Source organism: Podarcis vaucheri, assembly GCF_965113315.1.
Source record: "Podarcis vaucheri genome assembly, chromosome: 1".
In the NCBI taxonomy this organism is placed as follows: Eukaryota; Metazoa; Chordata; class Lepidosauria; order Squamata; family Lacertidae; genus Podarcis; species Podarcis vaucheri.
Genome location: NC_138759.1, coordinates 44746 through 70235, shown reverse-complemented (window position 1 = coordinate 70235; position 25490 = coordinate 44746). Strand labels below are relative to the sequence as shown.

The following is a 25490-nucleotide window of genomic DNA, read 5'->3' as shown; positions in this document are numbered from 1 at the left end:
CCTTCTTCTGGGAGACCACTACCGCAGTGGTAAGCTGGGAGACTGTGTTGCGTAGATCAGCTATCTGCTCCTCCATACTCATGGCTGCCAAACTTCGTGAGCTTTGCAAAAAAAAATTTTGCGTACTTTAGGGAGGGGACTTACTGTCAGGGGCTGCCTCAGGTCTCAGCTCACAAAAGACCAACGCCAAGATCTTCTTATATACAAGGATGTTTATTGCAGTTCATTATTGGTTCCACAACCGAGGCGTGCAGCCCCGCGTCTCTTAGCCTTAGACATTTGAAGTCCCCTCTGAATCGGTCCTGCCCCTACACCAGTTTAAGAGGCTTGTGCTGGTCCACCTCTTCCTGTCTTTCCTTTTCCACAGGGTCTTTCTGCCCCCCTGGGTTCCTTCCCTCCTGCTTTCCCCTGAAGCGGATTCCTCAGATGCCTGCTCCCCCCTCCTTCGTGCTTTGGGACCAGGCTCCTCCTCCGGGCTCTCTGCATTTCCGCGCGCCTCCACATTTGAACTTGGCGCGCGTTCGCTACCCCTGACCTTCCTCTTGACACTCACACTACTCCCTGTACTACTCTCTGCCCCTTCCGGCAGGACGTCCTGCCCCGATCTCCTTCCCCTGTCTCCTTCCTGCTCTGCTCCGTGTGTCACACTGGGAACTCCACCCTCTTCACTCCGTTCCTGCTGGGAAGCCGGCCCCGCTCTCCCACTCCCACTCGGGGTTTCCCTGCTGCTTCCCTGCTCCTGGCAAGTCCCCCCTGTGACCCCCCTTGGCCTGACCAGGGGCGCCCCCTTCTGGGAATCCTCCGATTCACTTGAGAGACTCATGGAAGACCTCAAGTCATTGTCATCCTCTTCCTCACTGTCCTGGGATTCTTCCCCATCGCTCTCCGTCTCCCCCCTCACCTGTGCCTCTGTCCCTGAACCCCTGACACCCACCTACTTTCAGCAGCCAGAAACACCATAACCAGACACTGGAGAGACTTGACAGAAGTAAGCCTGGACCAATGGTACCAAATAGTATGGGAAACAGCCCTACTAGAAAAATTAACCAATAAACTGAAACTGACACAGGGACAAACAGAAGAAGACGCCTTCACCCCGGTATGGCTCCCCTTTATCACATACACAGCCCAACAAGACAATGACAATAATCCACCAACAGCATGCAAATCAATATGGCTAACCTGATCCAAAACACCCACCCACCCCACTCTCACACGAAAACAAAGATCACCACAGCCAATCACAAACAAACAACTACACCCTAGGCCAACCCCAACCTCTCTCACCACCAAAGGAAGACAAGTGGAGAAACAATTTACATAGTTTTCTGAATCGAACCAGTCAATGTCAAGAATAGATCAAATATGGGTTTCGAATGAACTGACTCCAAGAATACTACAAGTTGAAATACAATCTAAAGTAATCTCAGATCATAATCCAATAAAATTGGAACTAAAAGGCTTTGGAGAAAGAACATTTAGATGGAAAATTAAGGGTTATCTTTTGGATGACCAGAAAATTGTAGGAAAAGCACAAAAGAAACTAAATGAATACTTTGTTGAGAATTGCAACAAGGGTACAAAGATGAGCGTAGTATGGGACGCAAGCAAGGCTGTGATGCGAGGCTTTTTTATCCAGCAGAATTCATTGAAGAATAAAAACAGAGAAAAGGGGGGGAAGGAAATTTTAAAGCAGATAATGGACAATGAACAAAAATTTATTAGAAAACCGAATAACTCCAAAATAAAACAAGAAATTAAGACCTTGCAATCACAATTTGCAATGATAATAAACAAAGAAGTGGAATGGAATATTAAAAAGTTAAGACAGAGAAACTTTGAATTCGCTAACAAATCAGGCAAATGGCTTGCGTGGCAAATAAAAAAAAGAAAGGAGCAGAACACAATTAACAGAATCATTGTGAATGGCGAAGAGATAGATAATCCGAAAGAAATTAGAAAAGGATTCTTGGACTTTTACAGACAATCATATAAAAATAAAGAAAGGAATAATATGAGGAAAATTGAGAGATTTTTAAAAGGGAAAAAGGTGCAAAGGATCCCGGCAGATAAAAAAGACCAACTGAATGCCCTAATAGAGGGGAAAGGCCCCAGGGCCAGATGGATTTACATCAGGTTATTATAAAGAGTTAAAAGATGTTCTGATGATACCTTTAAAAGAAGTTATGAATAATATTTTAAAGGAAAGAGACATCCTGGAAACGTGGAAAGAAGCATTCATTACACTTATCCCAAAACAGGACTCGGATTTAACCCAAGTTAAAAACTATAGGCCTATTTCATTGCTGAATACAGACTACAAAATTTTTGCAGGGATCTTAGCAAGAAGAATGAAAAAGATATTATTAGAAACTATTCATAAGGATCAAGCAGGTTTCCTTCCAGGTAGACAGATGAAGGATAATGTAAGGAACATAATTAATATTTTGGAATATCTGACTGCCAGGAATGAGAAACAAGCTATACTTATGTTTGTGGATGCAGAAAAGGCCTTTGACAACATAGCATGGGACTTTATGTTGAAAAATCTGGAGTATGTGGAGGTGGGAAAAGAGTTTTTCAATGGGATAAAGGCAATATATACAGAACAGAGAGCTAAATTGATTGTAAATAATGTGACTACGGAAGATATTAAAATATCTAAAGGAACTAGGCAAGGATGTCTGCTTTTGCCATTGCTGTTTATAATGGTCCTGGAGGTCTTTCTTAATGCAGTTAGACAAAACAAATTAATAAAAGGGATAACAGTTGGCCAGAATGAATATAAAGTTAAAGCCTTTGCTTTAACTGGTAATAACGATTGGTAATAACGATCTGGTAATAACGATTGAAGAACCAATAGAAAGTGTAAAAGAACTATTAGAGGAGATTGAACAATTTGGGAAAGTGGCAGGGTTCAAATTAAATAAGAAAACTAAAATAATTGCAAAAAATATGGAGCAAAGTATGATAGAAATAATGCAACAACAATCGCGAAGTATTGGAAGACACAAGATTTACCCACCTGGGAAGAATGGCAGATGAAGTTGATGGATTACCGTATTTTTCGCTCTATAACACGCAGATTTTTTCTCCTAAAAAGGAAGGGGAAATGTCTGTGCGTGTTATGCAGCGAATGTGTGGTCTCTGGAGCCGAAAAATAAGGCAAAAATCAAACCGCGCTTCAGGGAGAAGGGAGCTCCGTGAGACAGGAAGTTGCTGCTTTCCTGCATTCTGCCTCAGGGTCATACTGCCCGCCCTCTCTGTTTCGTTGCTGTGTTTGCTCAAACGGAACAAAGAGCAGGGGAAGCCCCTCCCCTCCAGGCAAGTAGAGAGGAAAGCAGAGCGTCGCTCTATCCTGTCCCTGCTCCGGAGGGAACAATGTTTGTGAAGGGAAGAGAGATTACAGGTTCGGCTTAAAATTCTGATTTGACTTCCTGCTTTTTGTTTTTGGAGACACACAGCATTCAAATATGCTTTCTTCCATTTAAAAGGATGAAATCCTTAAACAGTGGCTGGCTTGTGTGGGTGGGTGGGGGGAAACTTTGCCTTCCTTTCCTCACGTTATAGCCCTCTCCTGCATTCTTAGCCTTCGGTGTTTTTCCTTCCCTCCCCACTTAAAATGTGGTTACAAAGCATGGATCCACATGGATCCTCAGAATCTTTGCATTGGGTCAGCCAAAATTCACCATCAGAGCACATAGCATGTCCATGGCTACAGCCTGTCCCCCCCAAAAAAAAATCACGCACCCACTGTTGCCTGGGGCTGCAGTGGTGCAAAAACGTGGTTAAAAAGTATGGGTACACATGGATCCTCAGGAACTTTGCATTGGGTCAGCCAAAATTCACCATCAGATCACATAGCATGTCCATGGCTACAGCCTGCCCCCCCCAAAAAAAAAATCACGCACCCACTGTTGCCTGGGGCTGCAATGGTGCAAAAACGTGGTTACAAAGCATGGATCCACAGGGATTCTCAGGATTTTTGCATTGGGTCACCCCAAATTCACCATCAGATCACATGTCTGTGGCCACAGCATGAAGCACAAAAATGATACGTCCACTGTTTCATTCAGAATATTTTTTCCCTTGTTTTCCTCCTCTAAAAACGATGTGCGTGTTATGGTCAGGTGCGTGTTATAGAGCGAAAAATACGGTATATGGAATTGGCGGAAATGACTGGCAGAATCCGAGACCAGGGAGAAGAGTTGGTGGAAGAAGATTGGAAAAAGTTTAAAGACTATTTACAGAAATACTGTAAAATTAATGAATGTTAGAAAAATGTTGGAATGAAGTTATATGGCTTTAGTAGAAATGATATAAGGAATTAAGTATAAATAGATTAATAGAGTATTAAAGGAAAAAATAAGGTTAGAATGTGTTAAGATAATTATAGGATAGAAAACCGAGGAAGATGGAAAGGAATTGCAATTAACAGAAGTGGAATACAAAAAGGGAGGTGTGAGGACGTCGTGGAAAAAAGTGAATGAAAGATGGGATAATGAAATTGTTTGATTTATTTTACTGTTTTTGTTTTGTTTTGTTAGTTCAATGTGTTTAATGTGTCAATGTTAGGTAGTGTTTTTGTATTGTATTGTATTGTTTTTTTTTTTAATTCTTTTTATTAAGTATTGTATTGTTTTTGTAGTGTTTAAATTGTTGGAAAAGTAATAAATATTTTTTTTTTTTAAAAAAGAAATAATGCAACAACAAACAGAGATAGAGGTGTGAAAAAGGTAAAATATTGGACTCGATGGGTTGGACTCGATGGCCCTTGTGGTCTCTTCCAACTCTATGATTCTATGATTCTATTTAGGAATTTGGTTAACTCCTAAAAACATTGATTTGTATCAGAACAATTACATACCGGTTTGGAACGGAATAAGGAAAGATCTGGAGGTGTGGGGTAGAATGAAACTATCTTTTTGGGGCAGAATTTCTGCGATAAAGATGAGCGTCCTTCCAAAGATGTTATTTTTGTTTCAGACTATCCCCATAATAAAGGGGGTAACGATTTTTAAAGAGTGGCAAAGAGTGATCTCAAGGTATATCTGGCAGGGCAAAAAGCCGAGAATTAAATTTAAGCTACTAACAGATGCGAAGGAAAGAGGAGGCTTTGCCCTGCCAGACCTGAAGTTATATTATGAAGCAGCATGTCTTTGCTGGTTGAAAGAATGGATAAAATTAGAAAATAAAGAGTTACTGGACTTAGAAAGCTTTGATAACAGATTTGGATGGCACACGTACTTATGGTGTGGGAAGAAGAAAATTCACAAAGGCTTTGGGAACCACATCTTCCGGAGTGCGTTAATAGAAATATGGGATAGGTATAAAAACCTATTAGAACCAAGAGTTCCACACTGGTTATCTCCGTTAGAAGTTATGAGTGTAAAGAAAATTAATATGAGAGGTAAATGGATTACATATGGTGAACTGATAATTAAAGAAGGAGGAAAATGGAAATTAAAACCATATGAACAAGTTAAAGAATATGATTATGATTGGTTGCATTATTTTCAGGTTGAATGAAATGTTTAAAAAAGATTTTAAAGAAAGTGGTTATGCAGAAAAAGATTCTAAGTTTCAAATCGACATAATAAACAATGATTGTAAAATTCTGTGAAAAATGTATAAGATATTTTTGGAATGGCATACGAAAGATGAAAAAGTGAAATCGGTAATGATACAATGGGCCAGAGATTTCGGTTATAATATACAATTTGATGATTGGGAAAAACTATGGAAAGAAAACTTAAAATTTACTGCATGCACGGCGTTAAAGGAAAATGTGATTAAAATGTTTTATAGATGGTATATAACACCAGTAAAATTGGCAAAAATGTTTAAGACGTGTAATAAGTGTTGGAAATGTAAAGAAAAAGAAGGAACGTTTTATCATATGTGTTGGGATTGTAAGAAAGTGAAAAGTTTCTGGGAGAGTATATATAATGAATTGAAAAAGATGTTAAAAATATACGTTTTGTAAAGAAACCAGAGGCTTTTCTTTTAGGGATTACAGGAAACGAGATAAGAAGAAAAGACTGACAAATACCCCTTCCTCTTGGTTCATGTGGGAACCAATGACACTGCAAGCAATAGCCTCCAGAAGATCAAAAGAGGCTACGAGGCTCTCGGCAGGAAATTGAAGCAACTAAATGCACAAATTGTCATCTCATCTGTCCTCCCAGTTGAACGACGTGGCCCAGGGAGAGAGGGGAAAATAGTGGAAGTGAACAGCTGGCTTCGCAAATGGTGTAAACAGGAACAGTTTGGATTCTTAGATCACGGACTGCAGTTTCTTGAAGATGGACTTCTGGCAAGCGATGGGCTGCACCTCACAACGGTTGGGAGAAATGTTTTTGCCAAAAATCTCAGAAACCTCATCAGGAGGGCTTTAAACTGACTAATGTGGGGGAGGGAGACAGTGCTCCTGAAGGTAGGAGTCTATCAATTGATGAAGATGATCATCCAAATGTCATAGACCAAATGGAGCAAACAGCACGCAGACCTAGTGATGGGAGGAAAAAATCCTTAAATAAGAGACACGGGGGAATGATTAATGGACTTCATTGTCTGTACACTAATGCGCAAAGCATGGGAAATAAACAAGATGAGCTTGAGCTCTTGGTACAGCAAACTAAATATGACATAATAGGCATCACTGAAACCTGGTGGGATAAGTCCCACGATTGGAATGTAATAATGGGGGGATACAATCTATTTCAGAGAAACAGACCAGACAAGAAAGGAGGAGGAGTGGCGTTATATGTCAGGGATGTGTATACCTGTGAAGAGATCCAAGATTTAGATCCTCAAAGCCAAAGTGAGAGCATTTGGGTCAAAATTAAGGGAGAGAAGAATAACAGAGACCTCATTGTGGGAGTTTACTATAGATCCCCAAGCCAAACGGAGGACATAGATGATGCCTTCCTGGAACAGATGGCCAAGCATGCAAAAGGAAGGGAGATAGTAGTAATGGGGGACTTCAATTACCCGGATATTTGTTGGATGTCAAACTCAGCCAAGAGCATAAGGTCAAACAGATTCCTCACTGGCCTTGCAGACAACTTCATTGTCCAGAAAGTGGGAGAAGCAACAAGAGGAACAGCCATTTTAGATCTGGTCCTAACCAATGTTGATGACCTGGTTAGTGGGGTAGAAGTGGAAGGATCATTAGGCACGAGTGATCATGCTCTTCTGAAGTTTACTATACAGCAGAAAGGAGCAGCCAAGCATACTAGGACTCAATTTCTTGACTTTAAGAAAGCCGACTTCCTAAAACTTAGGGAAGTGCTGGGTGAGATCCCATGGACAGCAATACTAAAAGGAAAGGGAGTTCATGATGGCTGGGAGTTTGTTAAGAGGGAGATAGTAAAAGCACAACGTCAGGCAATACCAGTGAGACGGAAACATGGAAGGTGCTTAAAGAAGCCAGGGTGGCTATCTAAAGAACTTTTAACAGAGTTAAGATTAAAAAAGGATGTGTACAAAAAATGGAAAAGGGGGGAAACCACCAAAGAGGAATTCATACAAATAGCCAGCACGTGTAGACACAAAGTCAGAAAAGCTAAAGCACAGAATGAACTCAGGCTTGCTAGAGAGGTTAAAAGCAACAAAAAAGGCTTTTATGGGTATGTTCGTAGCAAAAGGAAGAACAAAGAAACAGTGGGGTCACTCAGAGGAGAAGATGGTGAAATGCAAACAGGGGACACAGAAAGGGCTGAACTCCTCAATGCCTTCTTTGCCTCAGTCTTCTCCGATAAAGAAAACAATGCCCGACCTGAAGAATTTGGAGCAAATGATTCAGCAGAGGAAACACAGCCCAGAATAACTAAGGAGATAGTACAAGAATACTTGGCTAGTTTAGATGTATTCAAGTCTCCAGGGCCAGATGAACTGCATCCAAGAGTATTAAAAGGACTGGCAGATGTGATCTCAGAACCACTGGCAGTCATCTTTGAGAATTCCTGGAGAACAGGTGAAGTCCCGGCAGACTGGAGGAGGGCAAATGTTGTCCCTATTTTCAAAAAGAGGAAAAGAGAGGACCCAAATAATTACCGCCCAGTCAGTCTGACATCAATAGCAGGGAAGATTCTGGAGCAGATCATTAAGCAAACAGTCTGTGAGCACCTAGAAAGGAATGCTGTGATCACCAATAGTCAGCATGGATTTCTGAAAAATAAGTCATGTCAGACTAACCTGATCTCGTTTTTTGACAGAATTACAAGCCTGGTAGATGAAGGGAACGCAGTGGATGTAGCCTACCTTGATTTCAGCAAGGCATTTGACAAGGTGCCCCATGATATTCTTGTAAACAAGCTGGTAAAATGCGGTCTTGACTATGCTACCACTCAGTGGATTTGTAACTGGCTGACTGACCGAACCCAAAGGGTGCTCATCAATGGTTCCTCTTCATCCTGGAGAAGAGTGACTAGTGGGGTGCCACAGGGTTCTGTCTTGGGCCCGGTCTTATTCAACATCTTTATCAATGACTTGGATGATGGACTCAAGGGCATCCTGATCAAATTTGCAGATGACACCTGTCAGGGTTACTTCCAGATCCTAGCTCACAGAGGATCACGCTAGCCAGCGATCGTTAAATGTGCCAAGATGGCACATTTCATCCCGTGTGCGAAGGTGGCCACGGCGGAACAAACCGCCAAACTGTTCATAGACCACGTGTTCAAGGTTCACGGTCTGCCACGGTCCATTCTGTCCGACCGCGGGCGGCAGTTCATCTCGAATTTCTGGCAGAAGCTGATGGGCTTCCTAAATGTCAAGATCAACCTGGCGTCGGCGAGACACCCGCAGACCAACGGGCAAGCGGAGCGGGTCAATGCCATCATGCAGCAGTACCTGAGATGCTATGCGAATCAACAGCCTGCGACGTGGGTGGATTACCTGCCGCTCGCCGAGTTCGCCTACAACAACACGAAGCACGTGTCCACGGGGGTCACGCCGTTCTTCGCCAACAACGGGAGGCACCCCAGAACCTTCCCGGGACTGGAAAGAATGGTGGAGGGGGAGCCGCAGACAGCAGATGCGTTCGCGTCGGAGTTGCAGGAGGTCCACGATCAGCTGCGGCGGCACCTGGAGCTGGCCAAACACGCATACAAGGTGCAGGCGGACAAACACAGAAGGGTTGGCGAAGAGATCCATGTGGGAGACTGGGTCTGGTTAGCAGCCCACGCAGTGCCGGCCAGGTCGTTGGCCAAGAAGAAACTAGGGCATAAGCAACTGGGGCCCTACCAAGTCGAAGAGCAGGTCAACCCGGTGGCTTTCAGGCTGGCGCTTCCGGAGGGTTCCAGAATGCATCCGGTGTTCCACAGATCGGTGCTCACTCCCTACAAGGCACCGCACAGGTTTCAGGAACCCGGAACGGCGCCGAGTCCGCTCAGGGAAAGACCCGGGCACGCGGGGGTGGCACAGGAGGAGCGCATCAACGAAGTCACGGAAATTTTGGACTCCAGGTGGGGGGAAGAGGGAGTAGAATACCTTCTCGCCAAGCAGGGCACCCCGGCCAGTGCGAACAGCTGGGTGCCGGGCTACGCCTTTGACGAACCTCTGCTCAAGGACGAGTTTCATGCCCTCTTCCCCCATAGACCAATGCCAGCAGACCTTTTCGACGACTGGCTTTTCACTCCCACACTTTCTGCAAGCACGTTCCGGGGGTTCGACTCGGACGAGGACCCGATACGAAATGCCCGTTCCCCGGAGGGGTCACCCTCGGGATCTGCCTCAGAACCCTCGTATTGGTGGGACGATAGACCAGAGGAGCAGTGGCGCAAGAGGTGGCTGGAAGGTCCCGGACGAGCAACGCCGCCAGGAGGCAGTGAGGGAGAGACGGACATGGACGTTTTCAGGGACGACCTTGGTTTCGAGCACGGCGGCACAGAGATGGAAGCGGAGGTGACCGTCGTCGACGAGAGCAGGGAGGAAGAACCGGGAGGCTTCAAATGGAGGCCCACCACGGGAAGCGAACGGTATCCGACGTTCGTCCCTCTGCCGCAGCAGCACCCAGCTCCCGCACCGGAAGGAGGGGAGGGGGGAACGGGGGGCTTCAAGGGGGGGATGGATGTCAGGGGTTCAGGAGCAGAGGCAAGGGCAAGGGAGGAAACAGAGAGCGAGGGAGAGGAGGCAGAGGAAAAGATGAGTGATGACGACGACCCGAGATCTCCGAGTCTTTCCAGTGAATCAGAAGATTCACAGAAAGGAGCACCAGTGGCCAGGGCAAGGGGGGAGCCTAGGGGGACACCCCAGGGAGATAGAGCCAGAGGGGACTCAGAGGAGAGCAGTTGGAAATCGGGACCAGCGTCACCGCCAGAGAGCAGGGAAAAGGAAGAGAGCCAGGGATCAAGCGCTGGCAGCTCACAACAGGGGGGAGGGCATGAGTCAGGATTAGCCACACCTCCATCGGGGAGCGAAGAAACGGTCAGACGGAAAGTGGAAGGTTGGGCGCGCGCGCCAAGTTCAAATGCACAGGGAAGTGACGCAGTAGGCAGCCCTGAAAGAGAGCCAGGTCCTAAAGCCCGGCGCAAGGAGACAGGAGAGTCCGGGGGGTCGGCGTCAGAAGAATCCAGGAAGGAAGAGACCCCGGGGGGCAGAGGGACCCAGAGGAGAACAGTCAGGCGGAAAAGGTGGAGCAGGGCTAGGATATTAAGTTGGTGCACAAGGGGCGGAGACTCAGACGGGACTTCGCCGATCTAGCCATTAGACGTAGAGTTGCACGCAGCAGCTTGAGAATGGAAACTGTAACTCAATAAAGACTTTTACTTAATGATCGCTGGCTAGCGTGATCCTCTGTGAGCTAGGATCTGGAAGCAGCTTTGACAGCCGCTAATAGCCGTGCTTCGCAAGACAAAAAAACCGCAAGACGAAGAGACTCGCGGAACGGATTAATTTCGTCTTGCGAGGCACCACTGTATTTCAAGAAGCACTGTGAAATTTGAGATGTATTGTTATAAAAAATAATAGAAGTGGGAGGGAAGACTAAAGACAATACTAAGGAGAAGGAATGCGTAATTAAGAGGTAATGATGGATGATTGTCAGAGAAGCTGAAGGAAGTCCAAAAAGAGAGAATTTATTTGTTAAAAATTGGATAAAATTGTATATCTGTGTTGTAAATCAATAAAAATTATTATAAAAAAACACAAGTGAACAGCAGAGAACCGGCACGAGTAACGCTGACACCAAACCCTACATACATTAAGCAAAATAGAAACAGGTTCACCACACTTTCTCATCCTGGTCTTCTTTTATCTTCTTCCAGCTGCATATGGTTGTGAAGGAGATTTACAACCATCTCCATCAGATCCTCGACACCCACACTAAGAATCAGACACTATCGGCTATTGTCAGCCTAGCCACCAAGCGCCTGCAGCCGGTCGTAGACAGCCTGTTGGACTGCTCGATGGAGTGTGATGAGTAAGTTTTTGTGATGTGAAAATGGGGAGGGCTAGATTTAAGGGGTTTCTTAATTTATATTTATTTATATTGAATTTCGTACTTGCAAAAAATTGTGCTCCAAGTTGTGGTTTCTTTCTTTGCTAATGTATGTGCAATATAAATAAAATATCAAAGGCCTGACTTTTTTTAAGAAAAGGAAAAATGAAAAATTCTGTTTTGAAAAATTGCAGAAGTGCCACAGAGATCTGGAAGGCGTTGGTTGCCAATCTGTATACGAGCAGCAAGCTGCTGAGACCCCTACTGAAAAGGCTGCAGGATGAAGACCCCAAAGCGGAAGTCACTTCCAGGCGACGCAGCACTTCTCAAATGCCAATGGCGGTCAGTTTCTCTCTCCTGGATTGTTTTGAATGGGAGCTGGATGGGGCTGGGAGCTTCTTGCTGGGAGGGGGGTGCATCTTCATAAGTGGTCCATCCTGTGAGCACCTGCTTTGTATGCAGAAGGGCCCCAGCATCTCCATGTCGGGGAGTCCCTCGCCTGAAACCCTGGACAGCCACTGCTAGTCAGTGTAGACAACACTGAGTGAGATGGACCGAGGCTCTGAGTCGCGTCTGAGTCTGAGATCTTGATCTGACAATGACCTCTGCTGAATGCCGTTCTCCTCTCCTTGTCCCTCCAGGCTACCAACGCTCTGTGTCATATCCTGTCGTTCCCTGAGGCTGCAGGTATCCTGAAGAGCAAGTTCCACCACCTGCTGTTTGCACTTAGCACTCACATCTGTTTTGTCCATGAGGCGAGAAGAAGAGGTTCGAGGGCGACAAGTCTAATCCCGGAGCCCTCTTCGCATCTCGATCCGCTGACGTGAGGGACCTGCTAATGTATTTGGGGGGGCCCTCCCTTCTCTCTCTGACCCATAGGCTCAGCCCTCCCCCAAGAGATAGGCTTCATTTGGACATGGAGGTTCTGCTTAGGTTAGATAGCTAGGAGACCCAGGCTTCCCCAACCCCTGTGCTCTTCAGTCGCTTTGGACCACAACTGCCACCAGCCCCAGCCAGCATAACTGGGCTGAAGATGGGAGTTGTAGCCCAAAACATCTGAAGGACACTAGGATGGGAGAGGATGCTGGAGGCTCTCCCGCACGATGGGCTGATTTGGGTGTGGTGGGACTCACGTGTCATGAAACCTTAAGTCTCCATCACAGCCAAAAGGTTGCCGCTTGTGCTGGAAACATGGGGGAGGCTGCAGGGGGTGATGGTTGGGGTTGGACTGCAAGATGTCAAGGACCTAAAACTCCCCAGATGAACATACCCAGACCTTGTGCTCATCATCGGAAGCCCCTCTTCACGTGTGCCTCCTCCACACAAGGGGCCTTTTCTGTGGTGGCTCCCCATTAGTGGGTTGCTCTCCCCAGAGGGGCTTGCCTGGTGCCTTTAGATGCCAGGCAAAAATGGTCCTCTTCAATCAGGCCATTGGCTGATTAACCTCCTATGCCCTTTCTACTGTGTTTGTTGGAGGGAGAGGAGTTATTGGTTTGCTTTGGTTCTTGTTTTTATTCTGTATTTTGTGCTTTTTAACTTGCATTTTTATGTTGTGAACTGCTCGGAGATCTACAGGTGAAGGGCAGTATACAAATTTTAAAACTATAATCTTCTTAATTCCTTCACTTGACTCAGGATCGCTGTGCAGGCCCTGAAACAACTGATTGGGCATCTTGAATACCTTGATGATTCTGAGGCTTTGGGGTTGCAAAGCTGCTGGGATATGCTGTCAAGTCCAGAAAGCTTTTTCAAAGGCATTCGTCTTCTGGCAAGGTAAGAAGGTGAAAAGAACTGGCAGGTGAGGCATGAAGAACAAGGCCTGCTTTCTGGGGAAATGGGGATAAACTTCTTATTTATTTCAGAAAATGTACCATATTGTTCACTCTATAAGACGCAATTTTCCCCTCCTAAAAAGTAAGGGGAAATGTGTGTGCGTCTTATGGAGCGAATGCAGGTGGGAGGCTCTGCTCAGCGTTCAAGTAACCTGGTGGTGGTGGTTGTTGTGCAGGAACACTGAGCGGTTCTTCCTGCCAGCTTCAGGCTTGTGAATCCTTTGCTCTTACTCTTCTGTTTCAGGACCTTATTCACCTCCTCGCCCAAAGAATACAAGAGGATTTCCCATTTGGCACGTGAATATATGTGCTGTCCAAACGATAAAAAGAGGGCCATCGGCATGGCCTTTTACTTTGAGGTAGGAACTGGAAACAGGGAATGCCTGTTCTAATGTCTCTTTTATATATATATATATATATATATATATATATATATATGCTTTCGTAGATTTTCACGGGTACAGGAATGCAGGTTTTGGTGTCTTCGGGTGTCTTCCCGTGTAAGAGACACCCCGACTCTTACACGGGAAGACACCCGAAGACACCAAAACCTGCATATATATATATATATATATATATATATATATATATATATATATATAAATATCTATTAAGATTTTACAAATTATATCAAACAAAACAATACACACAAACACAAAAAAGAACAAGTATTGTAGTAACGTTCCACTCGCCCACGCTACCCCTCCATCACCCGACTTTGCTCTCCGGCCAGTCCAGGTTTCTTGAGCAGGTTGGCGAGGGAGTTACTTTTCACAAACACAGGCCGAAATTACACCGGTAAGGCTGCCACCACTCCCTTTAGTTCAGGGGAACCCAGAGACACAATCCAGGGAGAAGAGTGTGTCCAATTAACCTGGCAATTCCCTCCCCTTACAAGCTGCATCCACAGGCTTGCAGGCAGAAGTTCACTCGGTAGAGTGTGACTAAGCAGAAGGCTTGAATTTAGCTATTCCCCCGGAAAAGGCACAAATACCAACAGGCTCTACTATAAAAGTTTATTTTAAAAGAATAACCGAAAACATGTTGAAAAACAACAGGCACATCTTAGGAGTCTTACAAACATCAAAATAACAACGCTGTACATTATAACTAGCTTTTGCATACTCACAAAGGAACACACTTAGAGTAGAGAGAGTCCTTTCAAGCTGTTGCGTAATGGAGCTGTTTGAGGATTTCCATTTCAAAAGGACGTAACGACTGCTAACGATGGAAGTTACAGCCGGGCATCTTTGCAAGTTGCAGAGCAATGGCATAGAGCATCGAACAAAACATCCCTTGATCTTTTATCTACAATTCTGACTTTGCATCGTAACTTTTGGCCAATCAAGAGTCTTAGTTTGATCAGCTCATTCTTTTGCAGCTGGGTCAGTTTAGGTTTGAACCCTTAATCAAAGAATCTTCCTCCCACCTGTGGAAATTAACCAGATCCCCAATTCTCAGCAATTTGAAAACAAACAACCTCCGGGAAGGAGGAAGAGATTCTTACCACCAGCCCAGGTGTCAAATCTTCCATTAATCAAGGACCCCTTTCCTCCCATAAACCTCTCATGGCAAGGAGCCAAAAAGTCTGGGGTTTAAAGATACACAGCTCCTTTTCCCAGGGTCCTTGCGGCTGATAAAGTACCCACAAGGCCACAGTCTTTTACTTGACCAAGGAATGATTTTTCTAACAGTTATAACTTTACTACAAGTATAATTTCAAAACCTTATTTTCTTAAAACTTACTTCACCGACCTCCTCATACCTCCCCTTTCTGCATTCCTATTTCAAATATTTAGTTCAGCAAATCCTCACCCTTAATTTTATCTAATTGTCGACCTTTCTTTTCTTTTAACTTAATCTTTACAGCTGTACTCCATTTAATTTCTAAAACCACATCATTCTAGCACTCATTAATTTTACAATGTTTCTTAAGATAGTTCTTAAATTTCTTCCAATCTTCTTCCGCCGTCTCTTTCCCCTGGTCCCGGATTCTGCCAGTCATTTCTGCTAGTCCCATATAGTCAATCACCTTCATCTGCCATTCTTCCAAGGTGGGTAGATCTTGGGTCTTCCAATACTTTGCGATGAGTATTCTTGCTGCTGTTGTAGCATACATAAAGAATGTTCTATCTTTCTTTGGCACCAATTGGCCACTGTTAACGGAAAAATCTGAGGGCTCCCTTGGACAAAAACAAAGACACCAACCAGGATAACTTGGAGCAAAACAGCAGCCTGTAGGCTTGGCCTTTATTGAACTGTTGCAACAGGGTGTTTCCCTCACTAGCGAGAGAGAGGAAAGACCCCGAACAATGGGCTGCAAGACCTTATAAAAACTATTGAAATTCCCCTCCTCTAGCCCAAGCCCACCCCCAGAAACATCATGCATACATTTCAGAAAGGAGGGGTTGACATCATGCATACGTTACAGAAAGGGTTGACATCATGCATACATTACAGAAAGGAGGGGTTGAGGGAGGAGTTGTGGTGGTAACCTGAGTGTCCTGTCACCCAGCTGGTTCCTCCTTTCCCCCTCCCCATGAGTACTTTCCAGGTGACAAAGAGGAGTTTGCAGTTTCCTGCCCCCAGAGGGAAGATCTGATCATTGTCCTTTGTTTCAGCCTGTGGTGAATCCACTGTTCTTTGTGATTTTGATTGTCTTCTGTCTGGGATTATCAGGGTTGACATAGCAACTGGGCAGGGCTCCTGTGGATGTGCTGGGATGGTGAAGGGATTATTGCTGACCAGAAACCAAGCACCCCCCTTTGATAGTCCTTGTCACATGGAGTAAAAAATGGAACAGTGCAAATCCGATGTATGGTTGATTTTCTATGAATTTATAACAGAAATGTGGCGTATGTAGTGTGTGAGTGTGTGTGTGTGTGAAGTTTGTGCAAACAGAATGATTGGGGTGGGGGGGTTCCTGCTACAGTTCCCCCCTTCGGAGATAAGATTGCAAAGGTGGCTACTTTGCAATCCTTTTCTCCGCACAATTTAAGGTGGTAAATAATAACCTGGTATTCCCCGTCCCAGATGTGTGTGTCCATGTGAACCTGAAAGGGACTTGGATATCATGCTACTTTAAGGATATTTGCATGGAAATATAATGGTGTAACAGTGCACTGTTCAGTTACTTGTGGTATTCTAGCACCTTGGAAGAAATATTTTCTCAATAGTGATCTATGCTTTACATTTAGGCAGGAAGGTCCACTAATGACTGAAAAGTGCAGTTTGCTCCCCCCCCCGCCATTTTTGTGTTCTCAGGTGTCAAGCTAGCTGTTTTGTGGTCTCACACCGACAGTGCTACAGCAACACATCCTGTCTGTTGAATCCCCCTCAGGGCTTTCAATTAACCATGTTGCCTGGCATTCACCATAGCTGGCACAGGTTTGGGCATCTCGTGAGGGAGAGGTCTTCTCCTTGGCCTTTAGCTATGGGATTTTATTATAGGCTGTGGTCTCGCACCCATGGAAGTTGCTCACTTGCACTTTAAGGACCAAAAAGCTAATTGCAGACAATTTAACTCTATAAGGGATCATTCCTGCTAAACCAAAGCATATGCACCTTCATGTATCTTATCAGCTTCTCTTTGGTAAAGCGAGTTTTAGCACATTTTAAAATGGGTAGGGAAGTTGGCAGAGTGCCAGGTGGAACAACGAAATGTGGTTATAAATTTATCTAATTTTAAACATTGGACTACATAATAGCCTGACCTATTAAAAGCATAAAATGTATGAGAATCTTCCACTGGGGTGTAAGGAATAAGACATTAAACATAAAAACAATTACACGCAAAATAGCCCCCCCCCCACAAATAACACTGTCAGACACATTTCAACATTCCTACATAATAACACTTAATACAAAACAGACTAATTAAATATCAGTTGCATATCTTGACACAATTGTGATCTTTTACGTATGTATCTTTTGAATCCTGGAGCACAGTCTTAAGGTTCAAAAGTGGGAAAATGTCCTTGCAATTCAACTCCTCCCCCCTTTGTCAGCCCCACTCCCCATCAGTCTATATCCTTTGAAAGAGATAGCTGTGGGCACTTTGAAAACTCTGGCGTTGCAGGTCTTGTGATGGCGAAGGGGTTGTTGCTGCTTTTCATCATTGCACATCTGTAGAAGTGATATCCTGTAAGGGGCAGGGTTTTGGGGCGACTTAAAAACACAGTTAGACAAGAAGGATGTCCTCCAGTTTTCATGGGAAGCTGCAAATAATAAAAAATCTTAGCACATTAAGCGTTTCATTCATTCCAATATTATTATCACATTTTCCTATAACTACTGTTATTATCTGCCAAGTTCATTTGCTTTCCTTCACTTTGGAGAGAAAGAGAACTGTAAAAAATACAAGGTTAAAATAATAATGAAACACACACAATGACTTATGAGGAACGAAAAATAAATAAATGCTAAGACACACAATTTTAAGAAATCTGAAGTAACAATGAAAATAAAAGAGTGTTTCTTGAAGTGACAACATCGGCTATAGGACAATACTGGAAAATGACTTAATACCAAGGAAAAAAATGAATGGCAATTTAAAGTTGTGCAAGTACCTTGCACTAGCCAAGATGACAGAATTAATAAGAAATGCTCAGGCAAAAAGGTAAACAAATACCATTCCACAAACAATGTTTGGTTGTGCTTCGATTAACTTCATAGACATCATGGAGAGACAGATTAAATAAATGAAAAACAGATTATTTGTAACTTTAAAAAAAAAGTGTCAAAGCCACAAAGAGATGGAAGTCAAACTGTAGCAGGGATTCAGACTTGTTTCACAGAACAGAAAGAAAGTTGCTGTGGGAGGAAAAAGGGACAAACACTTTGTTATCGGGGTTCACATATCCTGTTAAAAGGGAAAATTATTTCATGTGAGAAGCCTGTCAGGAAATGCTGTTCCTAAAATTCCCATTGAGGGGGGGAATGCTCTGATATTTACCTGTGAAAAGAATTTGGCATGTTAAGATTTGGAACCTGGAAAGCTCTTGACTTTTGATGGGCTAGTTTTTGTTTTTGTTTTTTGTTTTTGTGGTTTTTTTTGTTTTTGTTTTTTTAGCCTTTTGTCTTAAGTAGCCCCTGGAGCAAAGACAGATTAAGGGTGATTTCCCTCAATGGTTCCTCAATGGTTCCAAGTTTTCTTTTACATTTGGAAGAAACCTCCTCTCCCCCCTTACAGTTGAAGAGTTCATGTCTCAGCAAACCTTTTATACTATTGAAAATGTTGCATCCTTTGGCTAAATTACCATTTGAATAAGGGAAGGGAAGGGTAAGGAGTAGATTTTGAAAACAGGGTTTGATTTTAAACAAAAAAGAGAAACTCAGCAATTTAAGTATTCACCAAAGCTAGCAATTTCAGCCCAAGCAAACTGAGACTGCTTCCTTTATGTACAGGAAAGGGCTAATATCCCTCTGGCCATTCGCGGAACAATCAACCGCTCTCTTATTTATGAGTAAAAATGGCCAGAGTTAGAATTCATAGGATTTTTTTTTTTTAACATTCTCAGCCATTTCAGCCTTACCATTTGCAGACAAAAAAATATTATTATTATTATTAATATTATTATTTCCTGCCCTTTATTTACAGGAATGGTCAAGGCTAATTCTACTTGATTATTCATTTGTATGTGCTTAAACTTTGAGTAGACTTTTAAGTCTGATTTTTAAATAGTAGACAAAATGATAAACACTGTAATCACTCAAATGCTTGATATTACCAGTTGGGCTTCACCTCTCACCTTTTAAAACTAAAGAGCAAAGCTAGGCTGAATTTCAACTCCATTAGCACACCAGAATTTAAGAATTACCCTCCAATGCTTGCAGACACATGGTCTTCCACACAGCCACAAATTGGGAGAGTTGAAAGGGACCCTGGGGTCATCTAGTCCAACCCTCCAAAATATAGGGTTCACAGCAAGATTTCGCAGCAAGATTTGTACTACCAAAGAGGCATACACATTTAAGTACAGATTTACAGCTGGGAAAGGAAACATCTATACTCCTGAGAGGATCTCTTATAAAGCACAGTTAAAGCAGCCCTAGATTTGATTTTTTTTAGGGAATACACAAGTGTTGCCCCCTCCCCTCTTTGCAGTTTCCTTTAAAGGAAGCTTACTCGGGAGTAAATTTACCTGGCACAGAAGTAAGAAGGGAGAAAACAACTGAAAGAGGCAGAGTGAAACAAGGGGGAGGGGGGGCATTTTCTAACAAAAGAGGCCATGAAGTCTTATAGAGACTGATATCAGGAGCCTTACAATAACTCTTCTGTCCAACCAAATCAAAGTTAAAACTGGACTCAAATGTTTTTTCTTAGAATGAACACCATACTTTTATAGGCATATGCTTAATGAAATACATACACTGCATTTTAGCTTGAGAGAGCAGTTGTGCTCAACTAGGCTTTTGTAGCAGAAACATTAGGTTAACTTACAAGAAAGAAGATTCCACCTAAACATTAGGAAGAACTTCCTGACAGTAAAAGCTGTTCGACAGTGGAATTTGCTGCCAAGGAGTGTGGTGGAGTCTCCTACTTTGGAGGTCTTTAAGCAGAGGCTTGACAACCATATGTCAGGAGTGCTCTGATGGTGTTTCCTGCTTGGCAGGGGGTTGGACTCGATGGCCCTTGTGGTCTCTTCCAACTCTATGATTCTATGATTCTATGATTCTCCTTCCAAAATAGACTGGAGCAAACTCAAAAGTTACAACACAACATCATTTACCATTACACTTAAAATCGCCCTCCTCACTTAAACTAGAGGAAGGAGTGGGGTAATCCCCCTTTCAGAACACAAGTAGCACGTATACAGGATTTCACCACTTGGGAGGGAAACTCTCTTTTAGAGCCTCTCTCAAATAACAAACATTTGCACACTCCATTCTCCATTTTGTTTTGTTTTAAGATTGATAAGGCGCAACATGGCTTCCTTAGATTTGAGATTTTTGAAGCAAGCTTGCAATTTAAAACTATGTGCATTTAAGAACAGTCTGTGGATGCCGAGGCCAATGTAAATACAAACCCTTGAAATATTTCTAAATCTTTGAGTACATCTCTTATTCATTTTTTTTTTTTTTGCCTCTGAGCACCATTAAGTTTACAGTTTCATGTTCTAGCTTTAGGTTATAGTTTAACAACACAAATTTGATGTGTTCAGCTCTCCCTAAGAGTTCACACCCTGATTTTGTTGAAGGATCCCTGAGGTGGCCACTGTGCCCTGGGTTCTAGGTGGTGGGCCTAAGCCACCCACTAAAAGTTACAGCGGTCTCGTACTTTGTACTTGGAAAGACCATTTTGCCCCTTTATTTTATTTTATCTTTCCCAATTGGAGATGACAAGCTGGAGGGGCATATTAGAATCCTCTCTGGGGCAAAAAGGCTTCATGGAAGCTTTGTTGCCAGGAGGAGTCCAGCTAGGGTGTTTAGTGAGCTCCCATTCTCTCATATGTTATTATTGGGCTTTTTTTTCCGTTAATGAAGTACACTAAAGACAGAAAGAGTGGAAACACACACACAAGGGAGGAAAGGCAATGGGAAAGAAAGGGGGGACAGAAAAAAAATATCCTTTCAGTACTCAAAGTACCCTTGACTAACACAATTCCTACATATCTACAAGCTACAAACTCATTTCAAGAAATCTTATACATGAACTCAAACTCCAGCCACGGGACTCCTTGCCCGAGAAAACTTCAGCCACGGGACTCCTTGCCCGAGAAAACTCCAGCCACGGGACTCCTTGCCCGAGAAAACTTCAGCCACGGGACTCCTTGCCCGAGAAAACTTCAGCCACGGGACTCCTTGCCCGAGAAACCTTCAGCCACAAAACTAAAATTCCTTTTCCTCAGCGCTGCTTCACAAGACTAATCCTAGTGTGGGGCCCCACTTCGTGAACCGCCCCTTCTACCCTCCACAACAGCCTCCTGCCTAGCCTTTGAGACTAAGTTTGGGCTCCCTACTGGACGCCTGCGCTGTGCAGTGCCAGATTGGGGGTCCGAGAAAACAAAGTTTTGAAAGGGGAGCAAACGACCTTGCGTTCTCACATACCCGGGTCATCCCTAACAAAGGTCACCAGGCAGGAGGGGCAGCTTCATTTGCAGAGTTAGGGTAGGTGGAGAGTAAGAGAATACTTGAAAGACTCCTCTGGACGACTCCGAGAGAGGGATGTCAGAGAAACAGTAAAAAAGCCACGCTTTCCCGGACTCAATTCCAAGACGGAAAACGGGGGAGAAAAGAGATAGAGAGATTAAGACGTTCCTGGACAACCCCGGGGGGAACGTCGGAAAACAGCAAAAGGTACCACAATTTCCCCGGCCCAGCACCGCGTAAGAATTTGTGGGGAGAGAAAGGGAAAGGTTTTGACGTTCCTAGACGACCCCGAGAGATAACGTCAGACAGAAAAGTTCCGCGATTTCCCTGGCCACCCTCCGAGGGGGAGAATCGGGGGAGAAAAGGAGAGAGAGAGAACGTACCCGGCCGACTCCGAAGGGTAACGTCAGAAATGAAAGAAGGAAAGTCTGGCTGTCGTGGGGACGTTACTTTTCCACCCCCCTCCCAATGTATTTACTTCAAACCATACTCACGTTCGAAGATGTCCCCCCGCAGATCTCAGGATCCTTTTTTTTTAGCCGGCTTGACCTCGCCTTTGCTCCCCTGGTTGAGCTTTTGGTGACGATTGATTACCGCGCACAAAGAGGAGGCAGGGAGAGGAAGAAGGATCTCTGGGCTAAGGTTGCCCAGTGGCGCCTGATCCCCTCTATCTCCCTCCTCACCTCTGCAGGAGAACCGAGGGGAATTTCAATAGTTTTTATAAGGTCTTGCAGCCCATTGTTCGGGGTCTTTCCTCTCTCTCGCTAGTGAGGGAAACACCCTGTTGCAACAGTTCAATAAAGGCCAAGCCTACAGGCTGCTGTTTTGCTCCAAGTTATCCTGGTTGGTGTCTTTGTTTTTGTCCAAGGGAGCCCTCAGATTTTTCCGTTAACACCAACAATGCCCAGGAGAAAGGCCTCTGGTTTCTTAAGGAAGGTATATTTAAATACCTTTTTCATTTCATTATATATCATTTCCCAGAAAGCCTTAATCCTTGGGCACGTCCACCAAAGGTGAAAAAAGTACCTTTAGTTTCTTTACATTTCCAACATTTATTATCAGGCAAGTGGTAATTTTTTGCAAGCTTGACTGGGGTCATGTACCACCTATAAATCATTTTCATAATATTTTCCTTTAAGGCATTACATGCCATAAATTTCATACCGGTGTTCCACAACTATTCCCAGTCAGCAAACATAATGTTATGACCAATATCCTGTGCCCACTTTATCATAGCTGATTTCACTGTTTCATCTTGTGTATTCCATTTCAACAGCAAGTTATACATTCCTGACAAGTTCTTAGTATTGGGTTCTATCAGTTCTGTTTCTAATCTTGATTTTTCCACCTGGAAGCCAATTTTCCTGTCCAACTTAAAAACCTCCATTATTTGGTAATAATGGAGCCAGTCTCTCACTTTGTCTTTTAATTTCTCAAAACTCTGCAATTTAAATTTATCCCCCTCTTGTTCCAAAATTTTCCAATATTTCGGGCCTTTTGGCATCCATATTGAGTTTTTTCACAGCCTTAGCTTCCATTGGCGACAACCACCTTGGGGTTTTATTTTCCAACAGGTCTTTATATCTAATCCAGACATTATATAATGCTTTCCTGACAATATGATTTTTAAAAGCTTTGTGAGCTTTAACCTTGTCATACCATAAATATGCATGCCACCCAAAAATATTGTTAAAACCTTCTAAATCCAAAATGTCTGTGTTCTCAAGAAGCAGCCAGTCTTTCAACCAGCAGAAAGCTGCTGATTCATAGTAAAGTTTAAAGTCCGGCAGGGCAAATCCCCCTCTTTCTTTTGCATCAGTTAAAATCTTAAGTTTTATTCTGGGTTTCTTTCCCTGCCAGACAAATTTCGAGATATCTTTCTGCCACTTCTTGAAACAATCCATCTTGTCCACAATTTGCAATGTTTGAAACAAAAACAACATTCTAGGCAATACATTCATTTTGATCACAGCAATATGGCCCAACAGTGAAAGCTTCAAATTTGACCATATTTCTAGATCCTTTTTTACTTCCGTCCAGCATTTCTCATAATTGTCTTTAAATAAATTCACATTTTTAGCTGTCATGTTAATCCCCAAGTATTTCACTTTCTTAACCACAGTTAAACCCGTTTCATTCTGGAACCTCTCCCTTTCAGTAACTGTTAAATCTTTCTCTAATACCTTAGTCTTTAATTTATTCAGTTTAAATCCTGCGACTTGACCAAACTCTTGAATTAATTCTAAGACTCTTTTAGTACTAGTGTCTGGCTCTTGTAATGTAAGTACCAAGTCATCTGCGAATGCTCTCAGTTTGTAATGTTTAACTCCGACCTGTACCCCTTTAACCAGCTGGTCCCTTCTAATCGTGTTCAGCAAAACCTCGAGGACCGATATAAAAAGCAATTATTTCTAATGTTTCTTATGGTTTCTTTATTCCTCGCAATTTAACTGTCAAATGTTCTTTAGCATTTACACATTTTTTATTTAATTGTACAACTTCAGCTGCATTCACTGCTATCATGTCTAATATATATGGACAATGTTTTTTGATAGAAGATGAATGCATACATAATAAAAGATGCACTTACAGTGGCTTTGCTCCAACTTAGGGGATGTCTGACTCCGATACGGACACTTCCATGACCTAGTGCGCAAGTTACTGCAGGCAGCAATCATACAGGTATTCTGTTAATGGATGGACAAGTCTTCACCTTTGGAAGGCTAAGATTTTTCTTAAAATTACATTTTTATATGTACTATTGGAAACACCTTAAAGCTGGTATAAGTTCATATGTATTTATTTTTGCCCGCTTTAAAGATTGATTTTTGTGTGTCTGCTGGTTTATTATATATCTTCTTTTCTCTTTGTTCCGCTATGTATCGGGGTGGGGAGACTAATAATAATAATAATAATAATAATAATCCTTTGCTCATCCAAATAAGCTGTTTTCATTTATTTATTGAGGCCACTAAGTCTTTGAACGGAAGAGATTTCTCCAGTTTCAAGCCTCATCTCATGCTCTTCATGAGCCAAGTCCAAACCCTCCTGCAGTTCAGACCCAGTTTAGGATGAGTTTGGTTCAGCATGATTCCAACCAGCTCATTCTCCTTCCTTCCCTTTCCCACCAAAATGTACCTGACTGTGAGAGCAGAGGCGAATTAGATTGGGAGGGCCATGCCCAGCCCTAGAGGTTGGAATGCGGAGTCCAGGCCCACCAGAAACCAGCGGAGAACTCCATAGTTCCAAATGGAAGCACCAGCCTAGCTTCTGCTGTGGCCAGATTGGGATGAGAAGGGGCAGGATGGGTCATGCGTGGCTGGGTGCTTCTTGATGGAGATCATTGAATTGAAGTGAGCTGCTTTGGGGGCCAACCTGAATCAATCCCAAAATAACCCGTTCAAGAGGTGCTTTTTAGAAACTGAGCTCACAGCCTAACTGTAAAACCATGACATTATATGCTTATGAAATACATGATATTTGTTGTCTGATAAGGGGGGGAGGCAGCTCTATAACTTCCATGGGTCACAAAAAGCCTGGGGTTCAAAACAAGGCACCACCTTCTCAGGTAAATATCAGGCTTGAGTCCATAAATGTTGCTCGACTTTATCTGGTGTCACTTAGGCTCTGCCTGTTAGACCGCCCGTGCTGCCGCCGCCATTCGGCCCGTGAGACCGCCCGTGCTGCCGCCGCCGCCGCTCGGCCCGTGAGACCGCCCGAGCTGCCGCCGCCGCCGCTCGGCCCATGAGACCGCCCGAGCTGCCGCCGCCGCCGCTCGGCCCGTGAGACCGCCCGAGCTGCCGCTGCCGCCGCTCGGCCCGTGAGACCGCCCGTGCTGCCGCTGCCGCCGCTCAGACAGTGAGACCGTCCGAGCTGCCGCCGCCGCTCGGCCCATGAGACCGCCTGCCCTGCCGCCGCCGCTGCTCGGCCCGTGAGACCGCCCGCCCTGCCGCCACCGCCGCTCAGCCCGTGAGACCGCCTGCCCTGCCACCGCCCTGCCCTTGAGACCGGCCGCCCTGCCGCCACCGCCGCCCTGCCCGTGAGACCGCTCGGCCTGTGAGACCGCCCGTGCTGCCGCCGCCGCCGCTCGGCCCGTGAGACCGCCCGTGCTGCCGCCGCCACCA

General features: G+C 44.1%; 2 protein-coding genes across 4 annotated transcripts in view; both read left to right on the top strand.

The window, feature by feature from the left end:
• Positions 1–11439, top strand: part of LOC309536249 (maestro heat-like repeat-containing protein family member 7) — a 30706-nt gene extending 19267 nt beyond the window's left edge. Inside the window, exon 8 of the mRNA XM_082230282.1 lies at positions 11271–11439. Coding sequence (XP_082086408.1) covers positions 11271–11429 — 159 coding nt within the window. The 3' untranslated portion in view covers positions 11430–11439. The remainder of the gene's footprint in view (positions 1–11270) is intronic.
• Positions 11440–11608: 169 nt separating this feature from the next.
• On the top strand, positions 11609–25046 carry LOC309536279 (maestro heat-like repeat-containing protein family member 7; the record flags this gene model as incomplete). Of its 3 annotated transcripts, none has more annotated exons than XM_082230345.1 (6): positions 11609–11785; positions 12085–12266; positions 13079–13216; positions 13520–13634; positions 23978–24048; positions 24991–25025. In XM_082230345.1, 5 exons carry the CDS (start codon positions 11609–11611, stop codon positions 24014–24016), a joined length of 651 nt encoding a protein of 216 aa, XP_082086471.1. In that variant the 3' UTR covers positions 24017–24048; positions 24991–25025. The 3 variants fall into 3 exon arrangements, with proteins under 3 accessions (XP_082086471.1, XP_082086470.1, XP_082086469.1); XM_082230344.1 differs by having other exon boundaries at positions 24334–25018; XM_082230343.1 differs by lacking the exon at positions 23978–24048 and having other exon boundaries at positions 24991–25046.
• Between the last annotated feature and the right edge of the window lie 444 nt (positions 25047–25490).